Consider the following 19,001-nt stretch of genomic DNA (forward strand, 5'->3'; position numbering starts at 1 on the left):
GACCAGGCCCAGTTGTAGGCCTACTATCGACATTTAGCACGCTAGCTCGCAATACCTGATGCAATAGCGCCACCTTCCCTAAGAAGAGAGTCGTTGTCCAAAAAGGATTCTTGGCTATCTTTGATCTTTAACATTGAAATATACGACATGGAACTCGCAGCCTTACCTCATACATGCAATGATCTTATCGCCCTTTAAAACTTACGCTCTCTTCCAGGTTTCAACCCACGAACCTCGGATCCAACAGCAGCACTAGAGTACCACGGAAGGCCCGATGATACTAGACGACTAATCTTACCTGGAGCATGCCGACCAGCGTGGCGACGGTGGTCATGGTGTACAGGGTGAGTTCGCAGATGTTGACCTCCATGACGGCCAGGTTGACGAACTCGGGCCGCGAGATGAGCACGAAGAACAGGATGAGCGAGATGATGGTGAGCACCAGCACGAGGATGCCCACGAACAGCCCCTTGTGCGCGCGTGCGCAGTCCACCGAGTAGTGGTGCGGGTGGCGCTTGTACGCCGCCTGGGGCGGCAGTCCCTGGCGCCCCGCCCGAGAACCCGCGGCGCCCTGGGAGGTCGACGTCACGGGCGACATGCGGCAGATGTTCTTCCACATGACGTACAGGATGGCGGCGCAGATGAGCGAGTACTCGATGGTGCAGGGGAACAGGAAGGGACTGGCGTCCTGCACGAGCGACCCCATGATGTTGGTGCGTCTGCACTCGTAGATGTGGTGCGGCCCTTTCAACCCTCGCTCCACGCGGTGGTGCGGCTGTGACGTCACCACCGCACCAGCAGATGGCGCCGAGGTGGCGTGCATCCTGAGCGCTGTAACGATTCATGTTCATGTAATTGTGCAGCGTCCAATTTGTGACTTCTCCCGCCACGTGTTCGGTGGGGGACAGTTAGCGATTAAAAAGTTAACAAACTTTGACACGTGGACACTACAGCACCGAACGGCTACCGCTATGCAGTTCTGCAGCTGCGAGACAAAACATTGGGAGGACTGGAGAAAAATCAAGTAGACATTTGTAGTATGAAGTATTAGAACTACTATAGTCCCGTCGCTCTAATTTCCGGCAGCCAATCACGTTGCAGGTCGGCTACATTTAAACGTGTGCGTCTTGTGATTCGCTGATGAAGACGTTAAGCATTTCCTAAGGCTGGATAAGTACAGTACTTAATATAATCGCCCGCCATTTTGGCTCTTTCTTGGTATTCTCAGAAAGCACACGAGGTCATTATTTGCCACTCAATTATTTGCTGAATTACAGTGCGTTTGGTTTATTATCATAGGAGCTACGACATGATAAGGTTTAACGGTGTGGCAAATAGATTCCTCGTCTGGTAGCTCGGCAACGAAAGAACAAAAATGGCGAACGATACTACCTACCTAGACTTTATAGAGTCTTGACTTCCTTAAGACGTAAGCAAAGAGGAGGAGTCACGCCGAGAATAACAGCGTCGCGACTATAATTCTGCTCATTCATTGTAGTTTTTCTGAATTTTGTGTGAATGAACTTTTACTAGTACCTATAAGTCAGTAACTACATCCTATTCAACTGTACAAGCTACATGCAGTGGACCATGATTTTTACAACAATTATCAACACTGATTAGGCCTACTTAAAGTTGGTGATGTTGTTTAAAACAATCAACATCAATTTCTTACGGGACACTAGGTGCAGTTTCTCCGGTACTTCTTTAATTTGCATGTTTCCACGTATTCACATTTTTTTAATGTTCTAGTGATATTTAGCTGATTTTATATTTTTGTTTTCATATTTTCCGATAATGGTATATCTATAATGTGATAAGTTGAGCTATATATAATCATAATTTTCCTTACTGTGTGTACTTAAAAATATTGTATTCAATGTATGCTTTGCACTGCATTATTTTATTATTATTATTATTATTATTATTACTATTCTTATTTATTATTATTATTATTATTATCATCATCATCATCATCATCATCATCAATAATTGTCTTATTTTTTCTACTTTCTATGTCTCATTTATATTGACCTGCTGTTCACATTTTATTATGCTTTTTCCTTTCTTTCTGTATGTTATATATTATGTCTGATTTCTATTTACTTGTTGTTTACATTTTATTATTAGTATCTTATTCAGTTTTGTGTGTAAAATTGTAGTACACTTTGTAAATTTGTAGTGTTTTTGTAACGCAGTTTTACTCCTGGCTGAGTGTTAGAGAAGGCTATATGGCCTTAACTCTGCCAGGTTAAATAAATCATCATAATCATTATTATTATTATAATTATTATTATTATTATTATTATTATTATTATTATTATTATTATTATTAAATAATCTTATGTTTTGAGTTTGATTTTTTTATATCCACTATTAAAAATTTTTTACTGCAATATAACTCATTTTTGATAGCATGATAGACTTGTCGATGGAGTATGAAAGTCAATTTTTGACGCGTATTAATGCCATGAACTGTTCAATTAGTTTTCACGATTACATACGAAGAAGTTATTAATGAAAAAAAAAATATATTGACAAGCCATGGGTATTATTTGTAGTTTTTTAAAAATAATCCTACACAATTCCCTAGATTTAGCACTTACTATTATTCTAATACTCTTTTTTGTAGTACTGTTACTAGCAGTAGAATTTCCTCAGAATATTATTCCAAAACTCATTACCGAGTGGAAGTATACAAAGTATATTGTTTTTAAAGTATTGATGCTTACTTTCTCTTGCATAGATGTAATAGCAAGATATGCTGAATTTAGTTTGGGGGTAATTTCTTTAATATGATTTTTCCAATTTGACACATTATCGATTTGTAAGTCAAGAAATTTGATTGTTATTGTTTTTATTAGGGACCTATTGTTAATTACTACGCTTGAAATTTGCGAGGTTGAATTTGGGCATTATTTAAATTGGATTATGTTTATTTTTTTATTTTATTGGGTTATTTTACGACGCTTTATCAACATCTAGGTTATTTAGCGTCTGAATGAAATGAAGGTGATAATCCCGGTGAAACGAGTCCGGGGTCCAGCACCGAAAGTTACCCAGCATTTGCTCGTATTGGGTTGAGGGAAAACCCCGGAAAAAACCTCAACCAGGTAACTTGCCCCGACCGGGATTCGAACCCGGGCCACCTGGTTTCGCGGCCAGACGCGCTGATCGTTACTCCACAGGTGTGGACGATTATGTTTATTCTGTTACAATTTTATACTAATTTATTGGCTGAGAACCAATCACATATTTTGAGGAGAATTGCCTCTATTGAAGATTTGAAGATTGAAATGTGTTGGAGTTATTGGCTATAATTACTACACTTGTGTCATCTGCAAATAATACGGGACCACTGAGACTGGATACTTAGTTCATCCGTGGCAAATCTGATCAACAGAAGAGTCATTCTTGTGTATAGTTGTGATAAAGTAAATTACAGAAATGAACATCAACTCACAAAAAGTAAAGTTACGTGGTTCTGTAAAATATCGACTCAGTCCTGAGAGACAAAGAGAAAAGGAAGCACCATTCTCCTCTCTCGCGATTGAAATTCTCCGAGCGGAAGTGTTGGTTTTCTGTCTATACTCCGCCGCCTCTTCAGGAATATAAATAAAAGTACAAACACAAGAGCTTCACTACAAAGAATTACATTTGTCACTTCCCGGTGCGTGCGCTGGGGGATAGCATTTCATTCCGTAATAAGCCTGCATAAAGCATTCTGCTGAGAGTGTTAATATATCTCTAAGTAAATCATTCGACAGAGCGTTACCCATTTGTTTCATCCTACGAAGCGTTACTCATTTGTTATAGCTTAACACGACGACACCACTCATTTGTTTCAATTTAAAACAACGCCATTTGCAGGTAATGATGATAAAGATATCTGGCTACGGGTTGATGATATAGCGTTATAGGAAGCCCAACTGGAGAAAATATTCTTTCTTGTCTGACTGGAGTCATTATTTCCAAACGCGAGACTTCTATAGTTACCTTCTTCTTTATTGAAATAGAAGAGGTAAAAGAAAATATCCTCCTTTATAGATTAGAAGAAAATTAATTATCTCAATTTCTCGAAATTGCTACGGTCTACTATATACAGTCACGAAGCTTAATACTTACTAAATATGCAAACATAAACAGTTGAAATATGCATCCATAGATAGTTGCTCAAGACCAGGATCGCTACTATCGCCTCATCACAGACTCTTTCCCTAGCAGACCATAAAATGTATTGTACTTTCGATATCATGTTCTTTTGAAAAAATTAACACTTTCCTTCCACTATTGAAATATGAAATACATAAGGTTTATATATTATTTTCATAAAATATATATTATATTCTATAAACACACCTTCCTTGATCTTTCGAAGAAGGATAACTCTAACCTATTTTTTTTACAATTTATAGTACTACAAACGTCTCCTTGTCCCATATTATTATTCAAATTATTGTATTTTAGCCATTTACAGTTATTACAACCGATAACTAACATTTCACAGTTTACATAGCTTTTCGCAAAATTGCAAAAAGTCAATGCTTTTTCGATCTAGGCCAGGCCGTAATGTTTGTTCGGGTTTTCTATTTCAGTGTATGGAGCTCAGTGAAATATTATATTATAACTTTATTGCTTATCATTGCTAAGCTTTATTTAGTGTAATGTGTCCATAAGTTCCGTTTACTTCTTGTTGCATAATATATTGAAGAAATTATTACAAAACTGTGTTATTTTGATGTGAAGAGAATTTTACATGTTAACATAATCTGTTCGCGTCAACATTTCAAGTTTAGATTGGAAACTATTTTGAGGTTCAATAAAAATGAATTTATATTGTGATTTTAATTTAGCACATCTACCTTCCTTAATTGTAGACAGAAAATTTACCATACCACTCCTATGAAATTAGTGTAAGTACGATTGTGTTACTTCGTCTCTTAGGTAGTAGATAAATACAATTGTAGTATTAAAATACAGGCAAATAGAATGTAACGGGTGTCATACATGACATTAGTCCACATCTGTGGAGTAACGGTCAGCGCGTCTGGCTGCGAAACCAGGTGGCCCGGGTTCGAATCCCGGTTGGGGCAAGTTACCTCGTTGAGGTTTTTTCCGGGGTTTTCCCTCAACCCAATACGAGCAAATGCTGGATAACTTTCGGTACTGGACCCCGGACTCATTTCACCGGAACTATCACCTTCATATTATTCAGACGCTAAATAACCTAGATGTTGATAAAGCGTCGTAAAATAACCCAATAAAATAAAAAATACATGACATTATGTTTAATTATAATGTATAATTGCGAATATAGGAATATAAGTTAAATATAGTAAACATAACCTATAATATCCGTATGACATAACATACATATGTAGTGACAGGGCATTGGAGATCACTAAAATTAGACAGAAAAGGGCAACTGGTACAGTGAACATAACCTATAATTTCAACATATCTAAATATTCGTGGGGTGCAACTGAAAATTATTGAATCGTGCATAAATGAATGTACAAGAATTGCGCAATATTTAATAGAAATAAAGGCAGGTATTACACATACGAGCAAAGTAATTTTCACACCAAAAATAATATTACACCTTAACTCGCAAGGAATTATGTCTGAAGTGTCCCCTAATCATTGTTTTAAATTTTATTAATGTAATTACACTACATTTTAGAGAAATACATGTTACTCTTTATGCATTCCAATTAATTTATATGGTTGAAACGCCGCCCTTCGTGATCGGGTTAAGCGAGTAACATGGCCTGCCTTACAGTTGTATTAGATCACCCCAAGCTTCGTGACTATATAGTAGACTGTGATAGTAGGTCTAAAGACGTTTCTGATTTCTAGCCGTAGAGCAAATATTCTAATAATGGTATTACCAATTTAAGAAAATCTTTAAATTCTCTTGTAGGTACTTCATGTCATAAGACAAAGCTACGCATTACACTTTCGTGTACATACGATGATGTAGCGTAAATGTTAATATCCTGTATGAACACACCAATTAAACGCTTGCAGTTGCTTAAACAAGCATGTTATACGAACACAAAAAGACAATAATTGTTCCTTCTTTGTCTCCGGGTAAAAGATTACTCTTTTCTTGAGTTAGTCATTCCTAAATAAAGTACAACACCACAATTTACAATAAAGTATTGTACTTCTAACTATAAATATTAGATAGTGTACTTTCTAATTTTATATTGAGACCAAACTTCAAGGCCAGATGGAGATATTTTTCATCGCATCATACCAAACATACTTTTAATGCAAGTGTTGAGGACTTTCCATGCTGGACAATGAATGACAATTGATACAAATATTGAGTTAAATAATTTCTGTAGGGGCACAGTGTTCGTCGAACAGCTACAGCGTCAGTTTTACGTGCTGGCAGATTATTATTATTATTATTATTATTATTATTATTATTATTATTATTATTACTATTACTATTACTATTACTATTACTTATTATAGGGATACGTAACAATATGGAAATATAAAAATTGGAGATTTATCCTTCGAAGAGGTGGAAAAATTCAAATATCTTGGAGCAACAGTAACAAATATAAATGACACTCGGGAGGAAATTAAACGCAGAATAAATATGGGAAATGCGTGTTATTATTCGGTTGAGAAGCTCTTATCATCCAGTCTGCTGTCGAAAAATCTGAAAGTTAGAATTTATAAAACAGTTATATTACCGGTTCTTCTGTATGGTTGTGAAACTTGGACTCTCACTCTGAGAGAGGAACATAGGTTCAGGGTGTTTGAGAATAAGGTGCTAAGGAAAATATTTGGGGCTAAGCGGGATGAAGTTACAGGAGAATGGAGAAAGTTACACAACACAGAACTGCACGCATTGTATTCTTCACCTGACATAATTAGGAACATTAAATCCAGACGTTTGAGATGGGCAGGGCATGTAGCACGTATGGGCGAATCCAGAAATGCATATAGAGTGTTAGTTGGGAGACCGGAGGGAAAAAGACCTTTAGGGAGGCCGAGACGTAGATGGGAGGATAATATTAAAATGGATCTGAGGGAGGTGGGGTATGATGATAGAGACTGGATTAATCTTGCACAGGATAGGGACCGCTGGCGGGCTTATGTGAGGGCGGCAATGAACCTTCGGGTTCCTTAAAAGCCATTTGTAAGTAAGTAAGTATTACTATTACTATTATTATTATTATTATTATTATTATTATTATTATTATTATTATTATTATTATTATTATTATTATTATTATTAAATAAACACCTGAAAAGGGTAGACTACAGTGCTCATGTAAGCTGTATTAAGTTTCTTTCATTATTTCCAAAACTGTATGGTGTATGAATTGAACAACAGGAAGGTAGTGCCTTAGTTTATAATATGTAATATCTTTTAATATCAAGAATGACAGTCATTTATTTTAATATAATTGTGACGTAGAAGTTTTGAAATTACGTCTACTGACCATAAAATATTGCACGAAGCATTTAATAAGCAACGCTGAATCCTTTAAATGTCCCAAATATCAATGTAATTTAAGTGTTCTGGTACGAATATCTACTAGAGCTCTATATAGAGCTCTAATATCTACAACCGAACAGCGCTCCGAGCGGCGGAATTGGCGTTACGCAATTACCACTTTAGACCTGTAATTCAAGCGCTATGCGCCAGCTTGTACAGGACATCATTTTTTTACTAACATTTCTAATATTCACCTGGCTATTCCTTTGGATTAACGGCTGATTTTCATTAAGTTTTTGTTTAATCAAAATACAGTACTGTATTATCAATAAGTGTTTTTACTCACGAACTGAGCTGTCCATTCGGACGTATTCATTATGCAGTGTATATTATACTGTCTACAGCACATTAGCGTACAATATAGAGAATGAAGTTAAATTGAAAAATAATCATAATATGGATATTTAAACACATTTTTTTAAATGGTGGCCGTTCATTTCGATACAGGCTTCAGTTCTTTTTTGCATATTATCGCACTATAGACTATTGTACCTAATTCCAATTACCAGTTTCGTCCTTCGTACTAGTAACTCATGTTGAAATAATTCTGTATCTACTGTATAAAAGAGTACCTTACGTACTGTAAATTCAATCTTCACTTCTGCCCGATTCGAAAAGATAAAATTACTCAGACATGCTATCTACTGTCCGTCCAAGTGGTTTTATTGTAAGGTCGTAGAAAGAGGGGAAATCACGTGACAGTTAATTACTTAACGAAGCCCTTAAGCAGTTATATAATATTACGTAGACGTCCAATTCCTAACAGAAATTAATGTTTTCAGAAAAGAGCTAAGACAGCCCAGCCACTAGCCTGTACAGAGGGGCGAGCAAATCGGGTGGGGGAAACCGGGATGCGACGTAGGCAAACGGACGACAGTACCTGTGCGAAAATATGATTCAATATTAAAAGCTCTTTCGTCACTGGAAAAAGCGAACATATTTCTGGAACGTACTATACTCACTATAACCTTAAGGCGACTTTGACTGCATATGCGGTCTTGGTTCTGTGTGGAGCACGATTGGAAGTTTACTAGTAGAGGGGGTGGGAGTGAAGTACATTCAAAAACTCAGGTACAATAAAAATTGAAGTAAAAATAAAATGATGTCCCTGTATAATCTCGTAAGCAACGGTACAGATATAGCTGTGGCATATAGGCCTATCCAATAAAGAAATCAACGGAAAATAATCAGTAATACAAGACATAAATTTAATTTAATTTATTATTCACAATCCTTAAAAATAAGAATCAATTACTTAAAAATCTATATATCACAATATCTCTCAACCGAGAACATAAACGAATCACGCAATTACAGGGATCCCATGTATCCCCTGCCACTCTTCATCTCCCATGTCACTCATCCAAGCCATATCATTCTTGCGGATTTCACTATTCCTCTAATTGGTGGGTCTTTGTAATTCGAGTACAGCTCATTATTGGACCATCTCCTTCATACGCTGTGCCTATTACTTTATGGAGCACCTTTCTCTTCGATGCATCCTGAAGTTCCTCATAGTTAGTTAGTGGCTGCGTCACTGAAGCTTGTATTAACACAGATCTCGTGTTTTATTAATGTTTAGCTTTAGAGCACGGGGATAAAATTTTTCAGCAGATTGGTTTGGTTCAGGATATTTGTACAGTTAAGGGGAAGGACCTACAGGAAGTCTCTTTTCTCGTATTATTTTAATTAGATCCTCTATTTCCCTGACATGGTTTCATATCAATGTATGAAGCCTTCTAAATAGAACATTTTCACTTCTACCCTTTAGTGTACAGTCACAGATATAAAAAATGCAATATTATAATAGTACATTATGCAACGAGCCTATAATGATAGTAATTAGGAATCGATTATGGATATTTATGAAACGAGCGCAAGCGAGTTTCATAATTTTCATACGAGCGTCTTAATTACCATTATAGGCGAGTTTCATACGACTTTTTATGCTCGACCATATTTCTAACTTGAAATTACCGGTATTCAGATGTATACATTTTATTTGTAACTGACAAGATCGGAAGTGACCTTGTTCTAGGTCGTGAATTGTGAGATGTGCGCAGACGCGAAAGTATTGATTTTTTCCGAGGAACAATAATGTCATTGACCTTGACGTAGTCCCGTTAAATTTGATAATATTATAATATTATAACCTTGATTATTGAATTCGACATTGAAAAACGAGATGACAAATTGAATTTATTTGAATATTATTTACAATTAACGCTAATTATTATAGTAACAGAACATAACCTTCTGCGACAGTATTGGATTTCCAGCCTCCGTGACTTTTCGCTAATTCTCTTTCGATTGCATATCCGAGAATAGTCGATACTTGCGGTTTTATAACGGTAGAAAGCTGACCTGTCATTGGCTGAACAGTTGTAACCTGAGTCGTCATTGGCTGAAAGACCTGACCTTTAATGAGTAGGTGTACTTTAATGACATGCATTAAAGGTCTGCTACCAGGTGTATAATTACTACATTTCGGCATGGTCGAGCATAAAGAAAATTATATATCTGCTCTTAAGAGTATCAAAGAATCACAAATATTGTCTGAAATAAAAGCTAAAAGACTGCTAATCAATTCTGTTTGATAATTTTTAGAAATTTTAATTTTTATATTTTTATATTTATTTTACATTTTATGAACAGAAAGAAGAATTGCACGTCTATTTCTTTAATTTGCAATTAGATAATTTCCTCTTATAGAATTATTCACATATAATGTGAGAATATGCCCTAAAAATGTTATTGAATTATCTCTATTATTGTCTGAGATATTACATATTAAATGTTTAAAAATGTGAAATAAACAAGCTCCAGACATTCAACGGAGAAGTTTGAACACACATATTTAAAAATGGCATAAAAGCAATTATTTTCTTCCTAACGACCTTGAAATTTCGCTCAAATGAAGTCAATACCATGACTTAAAAAATTAAAAAATAATATATTACGTTTGACATATATTTGATCATTAATGTGGGTCCTTCCCCTTGTATTTAATTTTGGCCTTTCAGATACAGAGTAGAAGTGAGATAGTCTTGCAGATTTTCAGAGCGAATTGCTAAGTTGTACGTAATAAAAAAAGTGTAATATCATTTCGGTGGAAAATCAGTAGTTTCTTCTAAGAAAAAAGAATATTTTATCACTGGTGGAAAATCAGTAGTTTCTTCTAAGAAAATAGAATATTTTATCACTGGTGGAAAATCAGTAGTTTCTTCTAAGAAAATAGAATATTTTATCACTGGTGGAAAATCAGTACTTTCTTCTAAGAAAATAGAATATTTTATCACTGGCGGAAAATCAGTAGTTTCTTCTAAGAAAATAGAACATTTTATCACTGGTGGAAAATGAGTAGTTTCTTCTTAGAAAAAGAATATTTTATCACAAATGTTTAACACCTTATTCCGCAAACCACTGCGGGTAGGATCGCGATTTTTGTCCATATCGATAGAAAATCTAATAAAGAATCATTTATCCCTCTGCCTATTTCAATAGCACGGACTTTTTTTGGGTGTAAATTTAATTTAATTTAAAAACCACTATTTTGAAGCCACTGACCGATGCTACCAGCTGGCAATATTGTAGTCAGAAAGGGAGATGGAGGTAGTCAGAAAGGGAGATGGAGGTAGTTCACTAAGGCAGATAAACCTGAGTTCGTTGACCTCTTAAATCTGTGTTACGAGAATAAAGATGGATTGTTAGCAGGAATGTTGTCAGACTGCTGAAACTTCCAACTCAACTTTCTAATTAACCGTGCATTTAATCACAAAACGTAATACGTGTAAGTTTTCTATTCATTTAAGTGTACCCTATCGTCGCTTTCAATCTGTAGAATTATTTAACTTTCACTCTGTATTTTTTCATAAATGAAAAGGCAGTTATACACTGAACTCGAAAACTGGTTTTGTTATAAAGCGATATAATTTTTATTGAAAAAAGGCAAAATATAATATCGGCTGTGATCAGACATGAAAGTGGAAATGATTCAATAAAACTCGTCAGTTTTATAGATACAGAAACTCGCGCTGTGTTTGTGGTAGCATGCCTCCAGGAAGGACAATCACGCTAAATGGAACAATGTTATCACACAATGATTCTCAAAGCCACAAAGCGTATCAGTCGTGAGCGCTGGTCCATTAATTTAATTTGTTTGTCGTGTAGTCGCTACATTTATTATTCATAAGAAAATTCGTTAAAATGTAATTGCATTTGTCAGATTGGTAGAGTTCAAGCAAAAGTGAATTCCGATCACACATTGATTTTAAGCCTATTACATCATTTTCTGTGATAGTTAAATAGCGAACTAATATTACTTCTTAAGCGTTCATTAAAATTAAGTGCAGGAGGCTTTAGTTCGATGGGGTGAGGTTTCCAATAACAGTGATGTAGTTTATGCTGTGGGCAATTTTATTGTTTATGGTGGCTGTACTGTTTACTTTATTTTTCCTGAACGTACCCTGATCTTCTCCTCCGCTGATTGGAGGAACGATACGCATCGCCGGCCTCGGCTTGGAGACCGAGCGAATGTTCAGTTGGTGAGACAATTCGAGGCAGTTACGACTACAAGAGAGAAACGTGCAGTCTCCCGTCTCTGCTGAGATAGTCAACTCGTCGCATTACGTGGTTCCGGTGGTCAAGGTGACCCCGCTCATTCGGATAGCTGCGCCTTTCGTCTGTGTGGTATAATTCATCGGTGGAACATCGTTTGGATATCATCGCTTAACAGACTAAGGGATGGTCTGTTTCATTCCCAGCAGTGCGTTGGCCAGCATTTCTGATTTTCATATTCTACGGTACACTACGAGGGATCTTTGACGTCCATAAACCTACAGGGAAGTTCTCTGGGATCGTTACGCCATTAATGTATATAACGGCTTACTTGGTTACCGTGTGCTTTTCATTGATTTGACTTTGACTCAGCTAAAGGTTGGAGACGACAACTTTATATGTCTTATTTGAGCCGAGTCTTTTCAGACTGTATTTTCAATGAGTGTTCAGTTTACTCTGTTATATATCGTCATTCTTACATTGATTTTGATGGCAGACATTAATTTTCTCTCTTTCATTATCTCACTATTTTATATTGTTATTAGATCTGTAATTCTTTGTTTTTGTATTTTTACATTAATTTATCTATCTCAGTTTGTTAATATTAAATTGTTATAATTATCATGGTATTTATACTTTTTGTGAAAGGCAGCCAAAATACCTAAAGTTACGATCCTTTTCTCCTTCCTGGGTTTTACTCAGGCACGCTGATCCTCCGTCTTTTCCAACGGTTCAAAAGAAATGGGATGAAATACTAATCTCTCTTGTTAAGGAGTCCTTACAGTCATCTTTTTCTTCAGATACAGATCGTGCTCGTTTTTTGGCTCTCCAACAAAATGTTTCAGGATCTTGGCTTCATGCAATTCCTTCCCCTAACATCGGTACCCTTATGGATCCCGAATCCTTTAAAGTTTCCGTGGCTTTACGCCTTGGTTGCAAAATCTGTCACATTCATAAATGTATCTGTGGCAATATTGTAGACTCTTACGGCCACCATGCCTGAAGTTGTGTCATGAGTAGGGGGCGTCTCTCTCGTCATTCATCGCTCAATGACATCATTAAATGAGCATTAACATCCTCAGGGGTTCCATCCATCTTAGAACCTTCCGGGATCAGCCGTTCAGACGGCAAGAGACCCGATGGTCTGACTCTAGTCCCGTGGTGTGTAGGCAAATCCTTAATTTGGGATTCCACATGTGTGGATACACTGGCCCCTTCTCATCTGTCTTCAACCTCTAAGACACTAGGATCTGCCGCTGTCAGTAAACACCATAAATATAAACATCTTGCAGATAATTATATTTTTGTCCCTTTTGCGGTTGAAACGTTTGGACCATGGTGTAGTGAAGCCAAAGCTCCATCATAGGCAGAAGTTTAGTGCAGCTTTCTGGGGACCCTCGAAGCAGTCAATATCTACGTCAGCGCATTGGTATCGCCGTTCAGCGCGGTAATGCTACAAGTATTCTTGCATCTTTACCCGAGTCCTCTTATTTAGATGAAATTTTCTTCCTTTAATTATTCAATTTATTTGTATTTTATTATAGTATACATGTCAGTATGGATTCGAAAACACAAGTTTTCAGAAAACCTGATAACCAGAGATATGCTACAAGAGCTAAGTCACAGCTGTGAGCAGTATGGAATGAAGGTAAATGCCAAGATGACGAAGACCATGGTAATAGGAAGAAAAGTAAAGAAGGTAAATTTGCGAATTCTAAATGAGACAGTAGAACAAGTGGACAGCTTCGAATACTTGAGGTGTACTATAAGCAGTAACATGAGCTGCTGCCAGGAAGTGAAAAGGAGGATAGCAATGACAAAGGAAGATTTTAATAGGAAAAAGACAACCGATATCATATATCAAGAAAGAAATACGACAACAGACTCATCAAAACTGGAATACTAGATGGACGACATGCACAACCGGATCACTAACAAGAGACACCTACTTCCCAACAATCCACGACCGACTCAAAAGCCATCACTTCAAACCTACTTTCGTAACAACGCAGTTTCTTTCTGGACATGGGAAATTTGGTACTTACTTCGTCAGATTCAACATTCCAGCAGACATCGACTCTACATGCTCCTGCCGCGAAAACCTTCACAGTGTGAAACACCTTCTATTTGACTGTCCTATTATTGAAGCAAAGAGAGTTCAAATAAAGACACATCTTCTGGACTGCGACACCGAATACAGGACTCCACTATGTGAAGTGATCAAAAAATCTTGTTGCTACAGACAATTTATAGACTTGCTAAACTTTATATTTAAAAGACTGTAGATACATATTTCATCATTATCTGTGTAAAAATAAGTACCGGTAGTATAGATAAGTAGTATACCGTATAACAAAAACTAAAACCCTAGCATACCGCTTGGTGAATTAGGGTTCTTTTTCGCGGATATTTAATAATAATAATAATAATAATAATAATAATAATAATAATAATAATAATAATAATAATAATAGGAAAAAGAGAAAGAACTAAGGAAGAGACTAGTGAAGTGCTTTGTGTGGAGTGTAGCATTGTATGGAGCAGAAACATGGACATTACGACGAAGTGAAGAGAAACGAATAGAAGCATGTGAAATATGGCTATGGAGAAGGATGGAGCGTGTGAAATGGATAGACAGAATAAGAAACGAAGCTGTGTTGGAAAGAGTGGGTCAAGCAGAAATGATGCTGAAACTGATCAGGAAGAGGAAAAGGTATTGGCTGAGTCACTGATTGAGAAGAAATTGTCTTCTGAAAGATGCACTAGAAGGAATGGTGAACGGGACAAGAGTTCGGGGCAGAAGAAGATATCAGATAATAGACGACATTAAGATATATGGATCATATGTGGAGACTAAAAGAAAGGCAGAAAATAGAGCAAGTCTGAGAATGCTGGGTTTGCAGTGAAAGACCTGCCTTTGGACAGAACATTTGAATGAATGAGTATGCTGTCTCTTTTGGCAACCCTTACTGAAGGGCAGCTAACCTTGTGGCATTTGTATAATAATAATAATAATAATAATAATAATAATAATAATAATAATAATAATAATAATAATAATAATAGGAAAAAGAGCATCTTCTGCTGACCTCTGGAGAAAGAACCAAGGAAGAGATTAGTTAAGTGCTTTGTGTGGAGTGTAGCAATGTATGGGGCAAAAACATGGACATTACGAAGAAGTGAAGAGAAACGAATAGAAGCATTTGAAATGTGGATATGAATAAGGATGGAGCGTGTGAAATGGACAGACAGAATAAGAAACGAAGCTGTGTTGGAAAGTGGGTGAAGCAGAAATGATGCTGAAACTGATCAGGAAGAGGAAAAGGTATTGTCTGGGTCAGTGATTGAGAAGAAACTGCCTACTGAAGGATGCACTGGAAGGAATGGTGAACGGGACAAGAGTTCGGGGCAGAAGAAGATATCAGATAATAGACGACATTAAGATACATGGATCATATGTGGAGACAAAGAGGATGGCAGGAAATAGAAAAAGCCTGAGAATGCTGGGTTTGCAGTGAAAGACCTGCCCTTGGACAGAACATATGAATGAATGAGTATGCTGTCTCTTTTGGCAACCCTTATTGAAGAGGAGCTACCCTTGTGTCATTTGTATAATAATAATAATAATAATAATAATAATAATAATAATAATAATAATAATAATAATAATAATATGTTAGTAGTATTAGTTTCAAAAGATCATATAAAGGACATCTTTATCAGTAAAAAGAAGGATAAATAATATCGTAATTCACACACGCCGAGAATCCACCACTGAACTATTGCGTAATCAATGGAGCCATGCTTTATAATGCCTTACTATAATACAAGCTGATCCCGAAGTCCGTATCCATTTCAACAACGGTTCAGGCATTCAAACAGCCACTGATAAAGTTGTTTAACAAACTGATTCTGATCAGATGTTGTACGAAAAAGTATGTTTATATGATCCAGAAAGTCGTCAGCGATGTATCAACCCAGAAGAAAAACAAATTAAAAAAAAAAATAATAATGAATAGTAACTTTTGGCTCATTCTGTATATATCGACGGCGGAATTTAAAATGCGCCAGCGGCTATGCCAACCACAGCAACACGTGCGATGTGTAAACTAGAAATGTGTTTACACTGAATAATGAATAATTTTATCGATTTACATGCTTTCACTTTTATGTTATGTCTATATGAAGTGCAGAGACATTCTTGACATATGCCTAGATACTTCTCATTCCAGATTTTCACCATTATGCACGTTTTCAGATTTATTGATACAAACAAACGACATTGGTATGTCATCTGTGTGAAGTGTGCGTGTGTATGTACAGTCTTCTCCTGCAGGCCATGAAACTAAAGTTTACTTCATTTACGAACATATTACATGATTTCATGGGCCTGTCTTTTGTACGATAGTTCCAGTTGTAAAATGGGAGCAAGATTGATTGCTCCGCCTGTTAAGGGTGGTTCACAATAAACCGGGAACGAGAACCAGAATGAAAACGAGAAGCAGAGGACGTGAATATGAAAATGTTTGATTCACAATAAACCGAGAACGTAGACGATTATGCATATCGATATACATGTCAATAACGATATGTAAAGTCGATATTACGCATTCTGATGTTATATGTGTATAATTGACCAATGGCGTTCTCTCATGAGTACAAGGCAGCCAACATAAACACAGGTTAACCAACTTCGAAATTTCAACTCAAACATTTCATTAGGTACGGTACTATAAATGTGCTCATGCATCTTTACTATCACAACCTATTTTAAGTCTACCAAAACGTAAAATAATTAGAGAAGAAATATTTGTGATAGAACAAAAATGAACACAACAGTAGTTATTGAATTGAAGCATTCAATAAAAGCAGCAATAAAATATGATTCACTTACGATAGGTGTTGAAAGATGCAGCTATTGAAAGCCACGTATTCTCCTTCATTTTATCATCTTTATACGAGGTGCGCCGCTTATCGTAAACGTGAGGATTTTCCTCAACACTCAATATTAGAATCTCATCAAATAAAACTTGCTCCAGGATGCACAGCACAGAACAAAATAATGCATAGGTTATGTCACGGTCTTCTTGCTACAAAATATACGACGACAAAATAGCTTTTAGATGGCAATAGAATGAATCTAGTGGGCTGTGGTCGGAAACGTGAACGCCAAAGTTGAAACTTGGCCAACTCTCCGTTCCCGATCCCGGGCTCCGGCAAGCTTTTCGTTAATTGTGAATGCTCACAGTTAAATGTACACATTTGAACAATTTTACCGTTTTCGTTTTCGTTCCGATTCTCGTTTCCGGTTTATTGTGAACCAGCCTTTAATCACACCAGGAACAAACTTAGATGAGATACAGTTTAGCAACAAGGAATTCCTAATTTTCTAACTTACCAAATATCTAAATAATTTCATCATTTCAGGTGAAATGTTTTACAGTAACTTTTTATAAATTAAGACATATGTTACATAGTAAATATATTGCACTTTTTTCTGTTAAGTTGAATGTTTTCAGATTCTTCTACTTCTATTTTGTTTATATTTGAATAGATTGATCCGGACCATCGTTAGCATAAGTAAGGCCTTGTAACCTCGAGAGCCCACTCCATTCTAATGTAAGTGCAACATACATCATGCAATTGTACGGGTAATCCACCATCAGGCTTTCATTCGTAGGCAGTCTGGGTTCAAGTCCTGGAGAGGCCTGAGATTCCTCATTTGAAGAATCCATAATGATAATTGACCACCTCTGTGGTGTAGGGGTCAGCATGCTGGTCTCTTACGCAGAGGACCCGGGTTTGATTCGCGGTCGGGTTGAATTTCCTGGTTGAGGTTTTTCAGAGTTTTCCCTCAACTGTAAGGCAAATGCCAGGAAATTCGGGCCACAACATCCCGATTATCACCGGCTTCATTCACCACCAAAATCATATTCATAACAAATCAGTAATACATCTACTAACGCCATCTAGTTTACAACAATAGAACCAGTACTCAACAATAGGACATAGGCCTTCGGATTTCACCTATGACCAGAGATGTTAAAGCGAGTATAAATAACAGCAAAAAACAAAAGAAGATAATTGTGGCAGACAAGATCGCAATTTGAATTTTTCTCTGGAATTATTGCATAAAGTTATTATGAAAACAAACAATGGAATATAAAACGAAATAAATTAAAACAGAATATGTATAAAAAGTTTACGTCAATATAATTATGTAATTTTGTTCAATAATTGTTATAACTTTATGAACGAAAGATAAAAAATAACCAATATATATTTTTTTTTAATCTCGTGGGGTTTAATCATTCAAAATTCACGAGATAATCTCTAAACCCGTATCTTAGTCAGTACTCCATGGGGTGCAGGTTGATTCATTCTATATGGAAAGCCCTGTCAAGAGCTATTAGTGTCGGTTACAGTTAGGGTGACCAGATGTCCTCTTTTGTCCGGATATATCCTCCTTTTTAGGTCTTCGTCCTGAGTCCGGGCGGATTTTTGTAAAATCAAGAAATGTCGTCCTTTTCGTAACATGTATGCCTGATATCTTGAAATTATCTGATTTGACGCCTTTTTCAAGTAATTTGCCTGTAGGGTAAAGTTGCTTAATTAAGTGATACTTTTAACCCGTGGTACCTTTTTTAAATTGAATGTCAGTCAAAGCTTTGCCGTTCGACCATAGCGCCGGACATCTTTCTCGAAAGATTACATTTTTCGCCTACTTTTGAGACATCGGTGAACTTCCTAGCAAGATACCCAACCCCATGACATTCAGTGAAAGAAACATATCACGGAATTAGGGGTATCACGGTATTAGGCAACTTTACCCTAGGTGGCAGCAGCATCGACGAAATACACTCTTTGCCAACGATCATAACTCTCTTTGCTCGTACGTGTTATGGACGTTGCTTTAATT

At 36.5% G+C, this 19,001-nt stretch overlaps 1 protein-coding gene across 4 annotated transcripts in view; it reads right to left on the reverse strand.

The window, feature by feature from the left end:
- The window catches only part of LOC138695026 (proton channel OtopLc-like), a 139,621-nt gene that overhangs the window by 17,697 nt on the left and 102,923 nt on the right, over positions 1–19,001 (reverse strand). For all 4 annotated transcript variants that reach the window (XM_069819346.1, XM_069819345.1, XM_069819348.1 and 1 more), the window contains one exon: positions 299–831. In XM_069819346.1, coding sequence (XP_069675447.1) covers positions 299–831 — 533 coding nt within the window. The remainder of the gene's footprint in view (positions 1–298; positions 832–19,001) is intronic.

This window comes from Periplaneta americana, chromosome 2, assembly GCF_040183065.1.
Source record: "Periplaneta americana isolate PAMFEO1 chromosome 2, P.americana_PAMFEO1_priV1, whole genome shotgun sequence".
In the NCBI taxonomy this organism is placed as follows: Eukaryota; Metazoa; Arthropoda; class Insecta; order Blattodea; family Blattidae; genus Periplaneta; species Periplaneta americana.